A 13197-nucleotide genomic window follows, 5' to 3' on the forward strand; every position below is an offset into this window, starting at 1 on the left:
ACAGGATAGGAATGTCGAATCCTCCAACTACATCCACAGCAATTATTGCTTTCAGTAGTTGTTGTTATCTCACAACGGTTTGGTCAATTAATCCTCTGACCGACTTTGGGTGGGATTGAAACCGCTACCTCCAGACAATACTCTTAGCAACAGCTTTGTGTATATATTTCATGAGAAAAAATTAGCATTATAAAAACACTATTTTATAGACTCTCTTCGGTTTATTTTCATTACTTGTCAATTAATTTAACCTAAGGTCATATATAAAAAAAAAAAGTTGCAAACACCTCAAGAGTACTTTTCTGCTTCAGTAATTTCCGAAATATGAAGCCATTTCTGATAAGTAGGGCATCAGACTATGCTCTAATTCTCAAATTCATAATTGGCTGATTGTGAAGATGAATGGAATTTCGAAACAACAATCACTACATGTTGATTACAAGTATTATTATTATTATTATAATTATTATTATTTTATTGTTTTGATAGCAAAATCAGTGCAAATATGACAACAATATATTTTACTAATAAATGAAGTGTACAGTTTGTAAATGTTTGAATATCAAATCTGAATTAATTGTTAAGTTCCTTTAGGTTATATAATTATGACTCGTTGACTTTAGAGAAGGCATTCTCAGACAACAGTGGTGTGATGCCTGGGGCATTGATCAGAACAGCTAGAGCTTAAAAACCCATGTTTGCAAAGAGATTGTTTTTTTTTTTAATGTGTTTGGCAATAGGAATTTAGTGGTGGCATTAGCGCCAGTGACAGTTGTAAGCACTATGCATCTGACCAAGAGTGACAATTCAGCATATGGTTATTATTAACTGGAAGTTGCTAACAGATTGTGTTTGTGTCTGCAAGCTTCTGCTGATACCAGTATTTTGTGAATATGTTTCCCACAACTGCATCAATAATTCAGCTATAATAATATGAGCGGTGTTTGTTAGTTTGTATGTTTATCTGTGAAATTAAAAAAAAAATTTTTTTACAAGGGAGCCACCACTTATCAAGGCCCAAAAGCAACTTAAGATTAAGGGTTAATGAGTACACAGTGGTCAATGAGATTGCAACATAATGATTATTAGTGTTGGAATTTGGATAGAATTCAATTATTTAAGGATACAGCTCAACAAGAACTTGTTTACATTTGACTTAAAGATGACCATGTTGTAATCAGTTGGGAAGCAAACCAGCAAAACAGAATTCCACAGGCAGACAGTTCAAGGAAAGAAGCTTAGATTTAGGTACAGATAGAGAGTAGTTGAAATTGTTGATAGTGGTTGTAGCTAGATGAATATGTTTTGTGAATTATGCAAGGAGGCGGGGCATAGATTGAAGCTCAGCCGAGTACCTGCCATGAAAAATAACAATAGAGCAGAGTCAAGCTTGCAACGTATTATGTGAGAAAGAGGTTGCAGGGAAGATAAAAGGGGCATTATTTACTAGGTTTTAAAGCCTGTTTTGAACTCTGCCAAGGCAGAATAGAGTGCTCTGAGTGGCACCTCCTTAAATGTGGTAGCAGTAATCCATTTTTGGACACATTTGGCTCTTGTACAGGTAGAGCATTGCGTCAGAAGTGAGATACCTTCTGGAGAAGTAGAATGACATAACCATTTTTTCGGTGACCTTGGCAACTGATTTGACGCAAGTCTTCTATTTCAGATCAGGGTTGAAAGTCAGATCCAGAAGTTTGTTGAAACAGGCAACCAATATGTGACAGATGGTGCCGAAATCAATTTAAACCTGGCAGGGTCGAAATATGATATATCCTGATCATAGGGAATCAATATGTGACACTATCAGCTGGTTACTGCTGTGTGACCGACCCATGTGTTACACTATCTTAGAAACGGTCCCAGGATGATGGGACGATGGGTCAGTCGTTAGGGTCCGAGTATCAAGGGGAAACGCATACCTGAGATGTTGGCTGTGGGTGTGTGGCTCCTTTTTCTCCCAGGAAGACGTCTTGATTCTGGTGCCATGCTGGTTTGGACCTTTCTTGTCCTCAGGGCCGCTTCATTCGACTTAAGACATTTATGGAAGACACAAAAAACGACACGCGACACAATGGTAATATATGAGAATTTTTTTTATTTTTTTTTTATTTTTACATGGAGTTCACCACTTATCAAGGCCCAATGGCCACTCAGGGATAAGAGTTATTGTGTGTACAGTAATCAAAGGGATAGTGTAGCAATAGTATTGGAGAATTGGTAAGATGTCATTACTTAGGGGGCGGTTCATCAGGAATTTGTTTGTGTTGGACTTGAATACATCCAGGTTGGAGTCGGGAGGGAAACAGGCAAGCGGAACAGAGTTCCACAGGCGTGCAGTTCTAAGAAAGAAGCTTTGTTCATCGTATCTACGTTTTGATTTAGGCATAGATAGGGAGTGGGGAAAATTATTGACAGTGGTTTTAGCTAGTCGGGTGTTTTTTGAAAAAGATTGGCAAGGGGGGACCAGAGAATGGAGCTCAGACGAGCACCTGCCATGGAAATCACGATAGAACAATGACAGGCTCGCTACGTCTCTTCTGTGGGAAAGAGGTTGCAGAGTAGAGAAAAGGGCATCCCCTACCAAGCCACAAAGTCTATTTTGTACTCTGTCAAGGCAGGATAGGCTATTTTTAGCAGCTCCCGCCCAGATGTGGCAGCAGTACTCCATCTTTGGACGTACTTGGCTCTTATATAGATAGAGAATTGCATCATTAGTGAGATAACGCTGAGGAAGGGGTGCCCCCCTCCTTATTTATGGAGAGTCAAAAATAGATGTCTACCCCATGGCTGTCCGGACAAAAAAGAGGTCGGTAAAAGGAAGGGAATCATGGGATTGCATTTTTTCTGTGTATCCCTCCGCTTACGGCCAAATTACCACCTGGCCATTCTGAAGGGTGTGTTAACAACTACCAAAACCGGGGCACTAAGAAATAGTGCCACAAATTGGGGTCAAGTGTGGGTCAGCAGGAATGATACCCTTTCTCTGCAGAATCAAATAAGGAAAGGAGCATATGTAGTTTTTTTGCTGAGACCACTGCAAAGAGCTTTCTTTTTTTCCTCTGTGTACTTTGTATCTACATAGTACTTGATGCGACATTTATCCTGATCAAGTTGAGCTACCTTTCTCTGAAGGAGGAAGTTTCAAGGAAATTAAATTCACAAGCAATTCCCAATCACATATGTATCTCAGTCAAAGGACATAACAAAGTTGTTTTTATTTATTTACTAGCAGGTTACCCGGCGCGTTGCCCATTCGTAAAATACACATGAATATTATATTTTAATTAATGCAGATTTTTTATTTAGTATGAACAGAAATACTGTAGTTATTAAACGTAACGTTAAATTCTTTCAAAAAAATAAAGTTAAAAAAAAAAACGGAAAGAAACTGAAACATGTGCATGCAAGTATTATGTTTTTTTTCTAAACAGTCCACTTCCTGTAAGTAAAAAAGTTTAAAATACTCGAGCTGAGATCGAAACCAAAACCTAATGACAGTGAGTCAAGTACGATAACCATTAGGCCAGCTCGACAAAATCTTTAAAAAGTGTTTTTTAAACCTTCTTATTCTTAACATAAGGAATATGTCATGTGAACGATTCATGCATGCGCATTCGTAAAACAGTTGACAAACACATAAAAATCTGATGACCCCCCCCCACATACCAATTTTTCAATTTTGTCCCCTTAGCAGCCCTTTTTTCCCCTATGAAAACTGATTAATGTTTTACACGTGTTTGAATACCCTATATACCAAATTGCAAGTCTGTAGATTATAAATTCGTTGAGTATATAGGTTGAGAAGTGTCCTCATTCTCACTTTTATAGATATGGAGATTTATTTATTTATTATTTTTATTTTTATTTTTGTGCAAAGAGGTGTTACTTTACTCCACCAATTTAAATTCTGTTAAACCTATATTCTATATTCCGGAATGTCAAGAATGGTAAAGTTATTCCTTTGCATTTAAGTGAAATACTTCGCTTCACCCAAATATTTGTAAGCCGTAGGAAATCAATAGTTGATATTTAGTTTTCTTCCACTGTAAGAACTGTGACACCAGGGTCAGAAAGTGGGATTTCCCGGTGAGGGCGCCTCTGGCGATCAATAAAACTAACCCCTTCTCTAAACGAACCCCTTCTCAAAGAGTGAAGGCAAGGCCTGGGAGGGTGGATCTCCTAGAACTGCACGGAACTTTACTCCGACTGCAAAATCAACAGGGTCATGATCATTACAGGAATGGTCTAATCTCTGTTGATTTTGGGGGTCGAGGATAAGAATCCGTAAATAAAAATAATTAAGTAGCTTAAGTTAACGAAAGTTGTCTATCAATAAAAATATTGTTATTGTTATAATATTATAATGTCATAAAAAAATAAAGATAAAGAAAACACGATTGTTTATTTATATTTTACCTCTCATTTTAGTAAGATTTAAACTATTTATAAAAGACATAAATTATTTAAATAAAACATTCAAGATTAATTTTTCATCTATGATATTTATTTGAATAAAATTAAAGCCAATTCTATATTCTACTAGCTATGGGGGACTTTGCCTGTTCGTAAAATATGCTTAAATATGATATTTTAATTTGTCCAGATTTTCTATATATTATTATAGAGTCATGATTTCAAAATTAAAAAAAAAAAAAAAAAATTGGGGGGAGCGATCAGCTAGAATCGAAACTCAAAGCAAAACTGTAGCATTCAAAGCTGGTGACGTTACCACTGTACCAATGTGACACTCATATTAACTGTTTAAAAATAAAGTAAGATGAATGTATAAAAGGTATAACAATTTTTTTCAATTTTGACCCATTAAAAACTATTTTAACCGGTAAAAGAATGGTCGATAAAAAAGCCAATCATTTGAGGCCAGCAGCACCCCTCTGCGACTTTTAGTTTCAGAAGAGTTTGAAAAAATGGAGACAGACAGACAGGCATAGTTAGTTTTATAAATTAGACTAAAACGCCTGATGCTTACTTACTGTGATGTACGATTTTTAAACTTAATTTTTCATTGAACTAATGATAATAAAATGCTGAATAGTTTTTTGTTTTTTTTATTTTAAACTGTCGTAAAACTTAAATCTATAGATCAAAAGTATATACTTTAAGAATGTATTTGTGGGATAAAAATCCAGAGAATATTCACTGGGTTTATATAATAGTGCTCAATAATAGAGTTTTGGGTGCTGAGAGGAATGGAGAATAAGGTACATAAAGAACGAACGATTAATAAAAAAAAAAGTTGTGAGCGGAATGAAATAACGTAAATTATTAAGATAAGGATAAAGAAGAGAGGGAGAAAATCTATTATGACATCACAATGTATTCTGCATTTCTGAAATCCTTTTGTAGTGAAATGATATAAATAATTAAAAGAAAGGAGGCATGATAGAGGGAGATGGTTTATTATGACATCACAATGTATTCAGAATTTCTTAAATCCTTTTGTAATGAAATGATATAAATAATTAAAAGAGAGGAGGCATGATAGAGGGAGATGGTTTATTATGACATCACAATGTATTCAGAATTTCTGAAATCCTTTTGTAGTGAAATGATATAAATAATTAAAAGAGAGGAGGCATGATAGAGGGAGATGGTTTATTATGACATCACAATGTATTCAGAATTTCTTAAATCCTTTTGTAATGAAATGATATAAATAATTAAAAGAGAGGAGGCATGATAGAGGGAGATGGTTTATTATGACATCACAATGTATTCAGAATTTCTGAAATCCTTTTGTAGTGAAATGATATAAATAATTAAAAGAGAGGAGGCATGATAGAGGGAGATGCTTTATTATGACATCACAATGTATTCAGAATTTCTGAAATCCTTTTGTAATGAAATGATATAAATAATTAAAAGAGAGGAGGCATGATAGAGGGAGATGGTTTATTATGACGTCACAATGTATTCAGAATTTCTGAAATCCTTTTGTAATGAAATGATATAAATAATTAAAAGAGAGGAGTCATGATAGAGGGAGATGGTTTATTATGACATCACAATGTATTCAGAATTTCTGAAATCCTTTTGTAGTGAAATGATATAAACAATTAAAAGAGAGGAGTCATGATAGAGGGAGATGGTTTATTATGACATCACAATGTATTCAGAATTTCTGAAATCCTTTTGTAGTGAAATGATATAAACAATTAAAAGAGAGGAGTCATGATAGAGGGAGATGGTTTATTATGACATCACAATGTATTCAGAATTTCTGAAATCCTTTTGTAGTGAAATGATATAAATAATTAAAAGAGAGGAGGCATGATAGAGGGAGATGCTTTATTATGACATCACAATGTATTCAGAATTTCTGAAATCCTTTTGTAATGAAATGATATAAATAATTAAAAGAGAGGAGGCATGATAGAGGGAGATGGTTTATTATGACGTCACAATATATTCAGAATTTCTGAAATCCTTTTGTAATGAAATGGTATAAACAATTAAAAGAGAGGAGTCATGATAGAGGGAGATGGTTTATTATGACGTCACAATGTATTCAGAATTTCTGAAATCCTTTTGTAATGAAATGATATAAATAATTAAAAGAGAGGAGGCATGATAGAGGGAGATGGTTTATTATGACGTCACAATATATTCAGAATTTCTGAAATCCTTTTGTAATGAAATGATATAAACAATTAAAAGAGAGGAGTCATGATAGAGGGAGATGGTTTATTATGACATCACAATGTTTTCTGATTTTGGATGAAATGATGTAAATGAGAGAGAGGATGAGAGGGAAAAGAGACTGAGGCAAAGTTTATCTTGACATCACAATGTATTCTACATTTCTGAAATCCTTTTGACTTTGCAATTTTTTTAAAAAATATAATTATCAACCAATGTCAGAGTGAAAAAAATATACATTTAATAATATATAATAGAAATACTGACCCAACGTGTAGTCTAGTAAAAAAAATAAAATAAAATTATAAGAGTTATAGGTTGTCAGTGTAAACAGTAAGTATATATATAACACATAATGTATGTGTATATATTAGTGTTGGGACGATTAATCGGAATCTATTCTTTTAATTGATTATCGGAAATGATTCTTTTAATTGTCTTTTTTTATTCGATTTTGTTTCAAACAAAATTATCCATTGTTGGTAGTAATGTTAAAAACTAATTATTTATTGATTTTAAACAACCAGTAAAACTAAAAATATATAGATTATCACCCACAAGTTTGTTTTTACGTTTGAGAAAATATCTGCACATTTAACATGTGTTTTTATGGTAATCGGGGGGAAAATAACCACTCTATAGTTAAATACTAGCAGCGGAGGGGGCTTTGCCTGGGCATTACTACAATTGAAACCACCCAACTAAAACTAAATCTAAATGAATGATGAATACTATTGATAGGATTGGAAACGATCGGCAGAGTTTGATTACTTAAGAGGAATACAGCTTGACAAGTATTTGTTTACATTGGACTTGAACATGACTATGTTGAAGTAAGCGGTCCTGTTGTATTGTGTTCCGTAGAGATGAAGTTCTGGGAAAGAAAGTCTGTTCATGGAAGTTCCGTTTGGTTTTAGACTCACAGTAAAAGAATGGAAGTTCTTTCGAGTTCTTGCTGTGAATGCTTCACAGAGGAGACCCCCCCCCCCAAAAAAAAAAAAATTTATACTTAATAATATATACAGCAAATACTGAGCCAACGTATCACGGGTGATCTAGTATTTTCTAATGATAATAATAATTCCCTTTTCAGATGGTCAGGGCCATACATGTTGATGATGATATCATAACAAAAATTAGGATTCTAAGGTATGTTTCATCCTTTAATCCATTGATTCTTAAATTTAGTTTGAAAAAAAAAAAAGGTATCAGTTTTGTTCCTTCATAAAATGAAACAAAATTAGAGTTTTCAAAAAGTTTGGAGCATCAGAATCGAAATCTGAAAAATTGCTGCTTATTTATTATATACCAAAATTGATTACTTTAATTTTTTTTTTGTTTTTTTTTAAACTTAATTTTCCATTTCACTACTAATAATAAAATGATGAATATTTTTTTTTTATTTTAAACTTAATTTTCCATTTCACTACTAATAATAAAATGATGAATAGTTTTTTTTTTATTTTAAACTTAATTTTCCATTTCACTACTAATAATAAAATGATGAATATTTTTTTTTTATTTTAAACTTAATTTTCCATTTCACTACTAATAATAAAATGATGAATAGTTTTTTTTTTATTATTTTAAACTTAATTTTCCATTTCACTACTAATAATAAAATGATGAATAGTTTTTTTTTTTTTTTAAACTTAATTTTCCATTTCACTACTAATAATAAAATGATGAATAGTTTTTTTTTTTTTTTTAAACTTAATTTTCCATTTCACTACTAATAATAAAATGATGAATAGTTTGTTTTTTTTTATTTTAAACTTAATTTTCCATTTCACTACTAATAATAAAATGATGAATATTTTTTTTTTTTTTTAAACTTAATTTTCCATTTCACTACTAATAATAAAATGATGAATAGTTTTTTTTTATTTTAAACTTAATTTTCCATTTCACTACTAATAATAAAATGATTAATAGTTTTTTTTTTTTTAAACTTAATTTTCCATTTCACTACTAATAATAAAATGATTAATATTTTTTTTTTATTTTAAACTTAATTTTCCATTTCACTACTAATAATAAAATGATGAATAGTTTGTTTTTTTTTTAAACTTAATTTTCCATTTCACTACTAATAATAAAATGATGAATATTTTTTTTTTTTTAAACTTAATTTTCCATTTCACTACTAATAATAAAATGATGAATAGTTTTGTTTTTTTTTTAAACTTAATTTTCCATTTCACTACTAATAATAAAATGATGAATATTTTTTTTTTATTTTAAACTTAATTTTCCATTTCACTACTAATAATAAAATGATGATTAGTTTTTTGTTTTTTTTAAACTTAATTTTCCATTTCACTACTAATAATAAAATGATGAATAGTTTGTTTTTATTTTAAACTTAATTTTCCATTTCACTACTAATAATAAAATGATGAATAGTTTTTTTTTTTTTTAAAACTTAATTTTCCATTTCACTACTAATAATAAAATGATGAATAGTTTTTTTTTTTTTTTTTTTAACTTAATTTTCCATTTCACTACTAATAATAAAATGATGAATAGTTTTTTTTTTTTTATTTTAAACTTAATTTTCCATTTCACTACTAATAATAAAATGATGAATAGTTTTTTTTTTTTTTTAAACTTAATTTTCCATTTCACTACTAATAATAAAATGATGAATAGTTTTTTTTTTTTTTTTAAACTTAATTTTCCATTTCACTACTAATAATAAAATGATGAATAGTTTGTTTTTTATTTTAAACTTAATTTTCCATTTCACTACTAATAATAAAATGATGAATAGTTTTTTTTTTTTTTTAAACTTAATTTTCCATTTCACTACTAATAATAAAATGATGAATATTTTTTTTTTATTTTAAACTTAATTTTCCATTTCACTACTAATAATAAAATGATGAATAGTTTTTGTTTTTTTTAAACTTAATTTTCCATTTCACTACTAATAATAAAATGATGAATAGTTTTTTTTTTTTTTTTTTAAACTTAATTTTCCATTTCACTACTAATAATAAAATGATGAATAGTTTTTTTTTATTTTAAACTTAATTTTCCATTTCACTACTAATAATAAAATGATGAATATTTTTTTTTTATTTTAAACTTAATTTTCCATTTCACTACTAATAATAAAATGATGAATAGTTTTTTTTTTATTTTAAACTTAATTTTCCATTTCACTACTAATAATAAAATGATGAATATTTTTTTTTTTTTAAACTTAATTTTCCATTTCACTACTAATAATAAAATGATGAATATTTTTTTTTTTTTTAAACTTAATTTTCCATTTCACTACTAATAATAAAATGATGAATAGTTTTTTTTTTTTTTAAACTTAATTTTCCATTTCACTACTAATAATAAAATGATGAATATTTTTTTTTATTTTAAACTTAATTTTCCATTTCACTACTAATAATAAAATGATTAATATTTTTTTTTTATTTTAAACTTAATTTTCCATTTCACTACTAATAATAAAATGATGAATAGTTTGTTTTTATTTTAAACTTAATTTTCCATTTCACTACTAATAATAAAATGATGAATAGTTTTTTTTTTTTTAAACTTAATTTTCCATTTCACTACTAATAATAAAATGATGAATAGTTTTTTTTTTTTTTTTTTAAACTTAATTTTCCATTTCACTACTAATAATAAAATGATGAATAGTTTTTTTTTTATTTTAAACTTAATTTTCCATTTCACTACTAATAATAAAATGATGAATAGTTTTTTTTTTTTTTTTAAACTTAATTTTCCATTTCACTACTAATAATAAAATGATGAATAGTTTTTTTTTTTTTTTAAACTTAATTTTCCATTTCACTACTAATAATAAAATGATGAATAGTTTGTTTTTTATTTTAAACTTAATTTTCCATTTCACTACTAATAATAAAATGATGAATAGTTTTTTTTTTTTTTTAAACTTAATTTTCCATTTCACTACTAATAATAAAATGATGAATATTTTTTTTTTATTTTAAACTTAATTTTCCATTTCACTACTAATAATAAAATGATGAATAGTTTTTTTTTTTTTTTAAACTTAATTTTCCATTTCACTACTAATAATAAAATGATGAATAGTTTTTTTTTTTTTTTTTTAAACTTAATTTTCCATTTCACTACTAATAATAAAATGATGAATAGTTTTTTTTTATTTTAAACTTAATTTTCCATTTCACTACTAATAATAAAATGATGAATATTTTTTTTTTATTTTAAACTTAATTTTCCATTTCACTACTAATAATAAAATGATGAATAGTTTTTTTTTTTATTTTAAACTTAATTTTCCATTTCACTACTAATAATAAAATGATGAATATTTTTTTTTTTTTTTAAACTTAATTTTCCATTTCACTACTAATAATAAAATGATGAATATTTTTTTTTTATTTTAAACTTAATTTTCCATTTCACTACTAATAATAAAATGATGAATAGTTTTTTTTTTTTTTTAAACTTAATTTTCCATTTCACTACTAATAATAAAATGATGAATAGTTTTTTTTTATTTTAAACTTAATTTTCCATTTCACTACTAATAATAAAATGATGAATATTTTTTTTTTATTTTAAACTTAATTTTCCATTTCACTACTAATAATAAAATGATGAATAGTTTTTTTTATTTTAAACTTAATTTTCCATTTCACTACTAATAATAAAATGATGAATATTTTTTTTTTATTTTAAACTTAATTTTCCATTTCACTACTAATAATAAAATGATGAATAGTTTTTTTTTATTTTAAACTTAATTTTCCATTTCACTACTAATAATAAAATGATGAATAGTTTTTTTTTATTTTAAACTTAATTTTCCATTTCACTACTAATAATAAAATGATGAATATTTTTTTTTTTTTTAAACTTAATTTTCCATTTCACTACTAATAATAAAATGATGAATAGTTTTTTTTTATTTTAAACTTAATTTTCCATTTCACTACTAATAATAAAATGATGAATAGTTTTTTTTTATTTTAAACTTAATTTTCCATTTCACTACTAATAATAAAATGATGAATAGTTTTTTTTTATTTTAAACTTAATTTTCCATTTCACTACTAATAATAAAATGATGAATAGTTTTTTTTTATTTTAAACTTAATTTTCCATTTCACTACTAATAATAAAATGATGAATATTTTTTTTTTATTTTAAACTTAATTTTCCATTTCACTACTAATAATAAAATGATGAATAGTTTGTTTTTTTTATTTTAAACTTAATTTTCCATTTCACTACTAATAATAAAATGATGAATAGTTTTTTTTTATTTTAAACTTAATTTTCCATTTCACTACTAATAATAAAATGATGAATAGTTTTTATTTTTTTTATTTTAAACTTAATTTTCCATTTCACTACTAATAATAAAATGATGAATATTTTTTTTTTTTTAAACTTAATTTTCCATTTCACTACTAATAATAAAATGATGAATAGTTTTTTTTTATTTTAAACTTAATTTTCCATTTCACTACTAATAATAAAATGATGAATAGTTTTTATTTTTTTTATTTTAAACTTAATTTTCCATTTCACTACTAATAATAAAATGATGAATATTTTTTTTTTTTTTTAAACTTAATTTTCCATTTCACTACTAATAATAAAATGATGAATAGTTTTTTTTTTATTTTAAACTTAATTTTCCATTTCACTACTAATAATAAAATGATGAATATTTTTTTTTTATTTTAAACTTAATTTTCCATTTCACTACTAATAATAAAATGATGAATAGTTTTTTTTTTATTTTAAACTTAATTTTCCATTTCACTACTAATAATAAAATGATGAATAGTTTTTTTTTATTTTAAACTTAATTTTCCATTTCACTACTAATAATAAAATGATGAATATTTTTTTTTTATTTTAAACTTAATTTTCCATTTCACTACTAATAATAAAATGATGAATAGTTTTTTTTTATTTTAAACTTAATTTTCCATTTCACTACTAATAATAAAATGATGAATAGTTTTTTTTTATTTTAAACTTAATTTTCCATTTCACTACTAATAATAAAATGATGAATAGTTTGTTTTTTTTTATTTTAAACTTAATTTTCCATTTCACTACTAATAATAAAATGATGAATAGTTTTTTTTTTTATTTTAAACTTAATTTTCCATTTCACTACTAATAATAAAATGATGAATAGTTTTTTTTTTATTTTAAACTTAATTTTCCATTTCACTACTAATAATAAAATGATGAATAGTTTTTTTTTTATTTTAAACTTAATTTTCCATTTCACTACTAATAATAAAATGATGAATAGTTTGTTTTTTTTATTTTAAACTTAATTTTCCATTTCACTACTAATAATAAAATGATGAATAGTTTTTTTTTATTTTAAACTTAATTTTCCATTTCACTACTAATAATAAAATGATGAATAGTTTTTTTTTTTTATTTTAAACTTAATTTTCCATTTCACTACTAATAATAAAATGATGAATAGTTTTTTTTTTATTTTAAACTTAATTTTCCATTTCACTACTAATAATAAAATAATGAATAGTTTTT

At 26.3% G+C, this 13197-nt stretch overlaps 1 protein-coding gene across 3 annotated transcripts in view; it reads left to right on the plus strand.

Annotated features, from left to right (window-relative positions):
- LOC145254848 ((Lyso)-N-acylphosphatidylethanolamine lipase-like) overlaps positions 1 to 13197 on the plus strand; it is a 100050-nt gene that overhangs the window by 10187 nt on the left and 76666 nt on the right. For 2 of the 3 annotated variants that reach the window (XM_080113691.1, XM_080113693.1), the window contains exon 1: positions 7751 to 7806. The exons of the other annotated variant lie outside the window; for it this stretch is intronic. In XM_080113691.1, the coding sequence (XP_079969817.1) occupies positions 7751 to 7806 (56 nt within the window). Of the gene's footprint in view, positions 1 to 7750; positions 7807 to 13197 lie in introns of those variants that run through there. 3 annotated transcript variants of the gene reach the window in all.

Source organism: Euprymna scolopes, chromosome 30, assembly GCF_053919585.1.
Source record: "Euprymna scolopes isolate OS-2025 chromosome 30, ASM5391958v1, whole genome shotgun sequence".
NCBI lineage: Eukaryota > Metazoa > Mollusca > Cephalopoda > Sepiida > Sepiolidae > Euprymna > Euprymna scolopes.